Source organism: Sphaeroforma arctica, assembly GCF_001186125.1.
Source record: "Sphaeroforma arctica JP610 unplaced genomic scaffold supercont1.761, whole genome shotgun sequence".
NCBI classification, from domain to species: Eukaryota; class Ichthyosporea; order Ichthyophonida; genus Sphaeroforma; species Sphaeroforma arctica.
The window spans coordinates 1-6,401 of NW_014039797.1; the positions used below are offsets into that span (position 1 = coordinate 1).

Consider the following 6,401-nt stretch of genomic DNA (forward strand, 5'->3'; position numbering starts at 1 on the left):
TTTATATGTATATGTTTATATACATGTGTACGTTTGTGTGTGTGTGTATGTTTCGCTTTTCGTTTACTAATTTGTATGTATCTTGTTATATATATTCCGTACAAGTTGCTAAACATTCTGTTCATGTTCGCATTCACATACAACATGTTCATGTGGAATACATGCGACCATTATACTGTGCGGTTCACTGTCAGCCTTCTAAAAAAAAGGGTTTCTGAACACTTGAAGTTAAGGTATTCAATACATTCCTCTAACATGTAGTACAACATGCGATTACGATTCTCACAGCTCATCGTTGGCTGAGTTCGTCCACGAATACAGTTGCCACCTCATATACATTCTATATATAGCGCATTCCGTGCAATTATCTCTTGTTTCCTTTGACTTGCACGAGTGAGAAATATCACCTTACGCAAAACTCCATCTGCCAGTACCTAAATGTACACAGGTCGACTAAATTCGCTAAGACTATCCAATATGTACCGATGCCACTCCTTTTCTTTGACCTTAAATTATATTTGGGCTATATCGATTCGCAGTTGGAAATTGTAACATGCAAACCGAATTCACGTGAATTAAAATACACATTTGGCATCAGTGAACACCAACTTGGACTGTGACCTTATAGTAATTATCCAGAACGATACCAGAAACTCTATTTGGAATGTAAGAACTTATCATCCTGCATGACCATATCGTCGGCCTTTCACTTTCACTCCAATTTTATCTCCACAGCCAGTATCATTCCAGAAATGCAGGCCATTGATCACTCCACCGTTGTGCAATTATTGTAGAGTGCTATTTTTCTTCTATGTCATCCGCACCTAATATTGGTGGGACCATGTGCGCAGTCATTTGGATAATTCGTCACGCGCCCGTATTGGTACAGTGCCTCGATTTAGCTATACTGAGGCGCTCGACTGAGATTACTTCGTTCATTTAAGGCACTTTGAGCAATCACCCATCAGCAAGCGGCGTAATCAGGCTAACATCACTTGCCTGAATACTCAACTGTGTATATAATCAGCACAATGAATAGGTACATACCTGTCTATACAAGACGATACTTTGCCCTTCGAAGAGTACTCTGTTGATGGTGAAAGCGCAACAACACTACAGCACCTTCTCGTTGACGCTCATCCAACGCCTTCTAAATTTATGTTGTATTTTACTTTGTTCGCGCAAACTACAGACGCAAGGCAGATTCGAATATTTCCAGTCTAATAGTTCCCATACACGCCCGGTGGATTGATCTTAAAACGATTACGCGAAGCCTTTGCGCGTTTCAACACTTCGTCACGAAGCTTGGACGACGTCTCGCACCGTAGAACAAAGCTCCGAGGTTCCTCCTTGAACACCATCTCAATGTAGGCTTCATCGTCCTGTTGCTTGTTCTCCACTGGATAAAGGGGGTCTACTTTTCGGCGATGTATGCTGACAATCTCATTGTACTCGAGATCTTGATCGCACAGACAATTCGAGCGCTCGCCAGCGCGGTCATGGCAAAAACAGTCGCAGAACGGATGTATCAGATCCTCAGGACAATCATGGATCTCTTCGTAGTGTAAAGACATAAACGTGTAGTACAACTTTAGTACCATACGAGTCTTATTATAATCCGGGCTTACCAGCCTATACTCGTCTGCGGTTTGCTTGTACGCTGTAACCGGCGAATTCACCGGCCTGACCGCTTCGCCCTGCCAACAGTGGAACTCCACATAGTTGCGCATCTCCAATTCCTCGGCTGTTTTGAGCCCATCTTTCGCACCCGAACCACGGGGTGACGCGGAAGTGTCCTTAGTTCCAAGGCTAAACTTAGCCAACCAATTGACCGCACTATCTAACAAGCTATCCATAGTCCCAGACGACTGCCTCCGCTCCGGTTCCCCAGCATTAGCGGCACGCTTGTAGTTGTTCACACGTGGGGGGTTGATGTTATTGTTACGCTCGTGCCCGCTTCGCCCTATCTCTGCTGGTTTAGACCCAGTACTGCGTTCAGGGTACTTTATATTGTTTTGATTGTCAAACTGTACGCGTATCTCCTTTGCCAATTGCCTTGAGGCTTCGTTGCGACGTGCGCTTTTCAATCGTGGTGTGTCTTTCGATATACCCGGGGCACTGCTTGTGGGATCGGCGTCTGTGTCACTGTTGGCCCCTGATGTGGTGATGCTGATAGTCGTATCACTAAGCTTGGGTTTCTCAGGTAAACAGGGGTCTAACAAGTCTCTATCTACTACACTGGGACTTGCTTCAGAAGGCTCCGTCACACTCAAACTTGGGGTATTTCCGTTAAAAGTCTCATTTGTACCGACAACCACCTTTTCTGCCACTACACCCGTCATGCTTAACAGGTAACGATATACGAGTCAACTTGTATAATCTGAAGAGCACCAATAATACTTTATTCTATCTCATAAAAATACTACTTTGCTACTACTACAAATACTTATAGTAATATGCTACAGAGACGCCCGGAATAGCATGTGGTATTATGATACTCAGCATCCAAAATGGGAGCCACGGTTGGAAGCAATTTTAACCATAACATAGTTTTCTATCTCTCTTTATCTTGCTGCTGTAGATTCTATAGATGTAAAATATAGAATTTCGATTTTTGTCCTGTGTGTGTCTCGGACTAAATATTGACACAATAATCAAGGTGGACAAATTTTACAGGAATTTGTTACTCTAATAGCAAGTATGAAGTCGCATATAGTTGTACAGATTATCGAGTTGTGGTCTGTTAACATTTGGACAAAATTCGAGGTGGATTCAAATAAAGTTAGACAAATGTCGAGCTTCTACTATAATTATCATAATTTTTCGATGGATTTGTCACCAAATTTAGTCATTTAGTACACAGGCGGGAAACAGAAACTTTCCCTGATTCCCAGAATCCCACAAATCTACAATCCCGATTCCCAAATCCCACATGTTGCCGAACAAATCTAATCTTGTGCTTTCTATTTTTGGATGCCTTTCCAAAAGTGGGGCGAGGACGCGAGGACTCCGAGGCCCAAGCCTCCATCCTCGAGCTCACGGCGTCGCGCCCAGTCCCCAGAGCCCACTCACTCAAAAGTCTATTTAATATTATTTTTTTAATAAATAGAGGGCCCAAGCCCCAAGGCCCCAGGCCCCAGGCCCCAGGCCACAGTGTGACCCAGACTGAAGGCAGAGGCTCCTCGAGTGGGGGGGGGATTACTCTTTTGTCTTTTTTTAATAAAAACAATAAAATATACAGTGACCTTTTATAGTTGATAGTTCACGTCTTCACTTTGAGACATCTACCCTCTTTGGCGTTCATATGGCCGTGTTCTACTTTCCACTCAAATCGCTTACTGAAGAAGACGTCAGGCGACACATGAATCCCCCCGAGATTGGCGGTTTCCAACCAGATGTCGTGTGGGGAGATTTCAACTTCAAAGCCCGGAAGTATGGCCACGCATCTACAAATCACGGACTACGTATGAAAACGATTGAGACTACTCTGCGTAAGACGTGGCACTTGGACTACCTCTATGCTGGCGGCTCATCTGGTACTGAACATGCGTATCATCGACCTACCACCCCCGCCTCCCTCCAAACCTATAAGCTGACGGACTACGGTATCTGTGGTGACCACACCTTTGACTCGATCTCCAGATACTTCCCACGAATCAAATCCATCGGCCCCCAACAAATGCCAGCAATGCCGTCGCCTCCGGACCAACGCCTCCCCTCCCATGGATATAACCGATATCGCCATCGACTGTATCACCTACGCAACAAATCCCGCGCGCGACTATTCCAAGCCGAAATCCGGGCGCATCAGAACCTACTACGGTCGTATCTCACTTTACATGGACCAGCGGAAGGGCTGCTACGAATCCTCAACCGCATCTGGTGCTATACCACTAACCCACAAATCTTTGGAGGGTTATATTGTGACTTAAACAGACCTTGGGTTCAGCGGCTGCCAAACCACTCGTTCCGCCCACGTCTGACCGACCAAAGCAATGCTCGAATGTTCAAAGATATTGCGTACCAACGACGGTCTCCGCGCCAACCCTGCATACCGGGTACCGATGACACAGGCGTTACCCTCGCTGGCTACTTTGAGGCCCTATTCAACTCTACAAACCCGTACGTGGTTCCAATGGATACCGAACCCTCTCCTGATGTCCCTTCCACCATACGCCCCGACGATGTAATGGAGGCAATACTACGCTATCCCAATAAGGGACCTGGCCCCGACGGGATCCACATCCTTCTTCTGAAGGCCGCAGTGGAGCGCTCTACCGAACGCCTGACATTAGGACGCCCCGACGCCAATAGCCCACTGATTAGATTCCTTGCCGAAGCATTCACTCAGCTACTGAAGGCAGATACCTTCCCCGCAGCCCTGAACTGCAGCCTCCTGACAGCGCACCCAAAGAAAGCCGATCCAGATATCACCTCCCCCGCCAACTTCCGCCCCATCACGCTTCCGCAAATAGTCAGACGCATCTTTGAAAAGTGCTTTATTAATCTGATTACGAGCCACCCCGGCTCTGCTACCCATGCTACCCAAGCTGGCTTCAAATCACGGTACTCCTGTCATACCCAAGCACTTGCCGCCATGGAATCTGAGACACAGTCGGAAGAGGAGTGGAACAACGACCGTCTGGACAATACCACAGCATACGACAAGGTTGCTCTCCCGCGCCTGTGGGTACTTCTGCGCCACGCTCAGAAGAGGAGTGGAACAACGACAGTCTGGACAATACCACGGCATACGACAAGGTTGCTCTCTCGCGCCTGTGGGTACTTCTGCGCCACGCTGGAATGCTCAAAAGCTGGATCAACTGCCTCCTCGTGCTATTTGAGAGGGTCCCTACCGAGTGACATACCGCGGCACGCTCTCGCCTCTATTCCATAGAACGAATGGCATCCTACAAAGCTCGATCATTATTTACATGGATTCCTTAGCTGTCACGCTAGCTCGATTTCGGCCCAAGCTCCTCCGCCCTTATTTATTTGTCGATGACACATGGATCCAAGCCCCTCGATCGGTTTCGCTCCAGCCCTTCTTAGATGACATTGATGCGTGGGGACGCAAATCTGGCCTCGAACAGGGTGTCATTAAACCCCGAGTACGATCTACCGACTTGCGACACGCGGCGCCAACCCTCCGTATAAATGGTGAACATATCACGCTGACGCTTGCAGACGCACCTTGGAACCCACGTTACCTCCCCCTGAAACTGGCACCCACACATGCCGAACCGAAACACTTCAAATACCTGGGGTTCCCACTCTCTCACGGAGTACCAGGAATCAACCTCACTAGACATATGGAATCCCTGGTTGCAGTATTGACCCCGGGTATCGCCTCCATCCGCGCTTATGGCTTCCATGGCTTCAGCTGGCGACACCCCCGCAACCGACTGGTGCTGTTGTAAACATTCATCCTATCCACGGCTACATATGGCCTGAACATTGTTGCCTGGGCTCCGCCTATATGGAAGGATACGCTGGGCCCCCTGTTTGAGCGCTATAACTCAACACGCATCCAAGCAGCAGCCATCATCACGGGCACTAAATACCCTCGGTTTCCCAAACATCAAACAAACTTACTTCACTTTTGCGACCTGCTCCCCGCGCGACCATTCGCGGACTACCTCGGAGGTTGCCTGGGAATACAACTCGACTCAATGGCCAGCACAAATCCACTTACCCTCTGACGCAACCCACCTGGGCCCACGAAAAACCATCACTGCGCTTCCCGTACAGTATCTATGCTCACCTGAAAACTGTACACAAAACCACGGGCGGGCGTACACCCGACCATGTAGCCCTCTGCCAACGCTGTGACGACATCAGGAAGAACTCAACAAAACGTTGGTTCAACAAGGAGATCGCGGCAATGGCCCGGCGCCAATACTACTACCAACTGGTTATGAGTAAACCGCCAACCTCAAACCGAGACACAGCCAGACACGACAGCTCCAATCGCTGCTTCGAGTCTACACCAATCCGGCTCTGTGCTATGATTGTAACGAATACGTACATGTTCACATTGCTTGACTACCGTACCGACGGCTGTCTCTGCCCTGTCTGCCCCGGTAGCCACAAGTTCACTACCAGCCACTTTACCTGCATCCAACAACTGATTCGACGCATCCTGGTAGGCCCGAAACTGCCGCCCATTGGCGCTGACCTCCTTCAGCAATTACAGGAGTGCCACGACTTCCACGGTATCTGGACCCTCCACGAACGCCTTGGATCTTTTCTCCAGCATGTTGAAGAAGCACTGTACCCTCACCCATTCCTGGCACATCAACAGATGTTCCCTATACCCCTGCTAATCACGCTGTTGAAGTACTACTTCCAAATATCGGTTCAAACCAAATCATTGCGCTTGTTGGTTCCGACTATGGTAC

General features: G+C 48.3%; 1 protein-coding gene across 1 annotated transcript; it reads right to left on the bottom strand.

Moving 5' to 3' along the window:
• Positions 1-602: 602 nt before the first annotated feature.
• Positions 603-2,401, bottom strand: SARC_08450 (hypothetical protein). The gene has a single exon (XM_014297569.1). It carries the CDS (start codon positions 2,340-2,342, stop codon positions 1,221-1,223), a length of 1,122 nt encoding a protein of 373 aa, XP_014153044.1. The 5' UTR covers positions 2,343-2,401; the 3' UTR covers positions 603-1,220.
• Positions 2,402-6,401: the final 4,000 nt, after the last annotated feature.

Bases quoted from the DNA above. Each gene is read 5' to 3' on its own strand.
- SARC_08450 (XM_014297569.1), bottom strand. From the start codon at position 2,342: ATGACGGGTGTAGTGGCAGAAAAGGTGGTTGTCGGTACAAATGAGACT.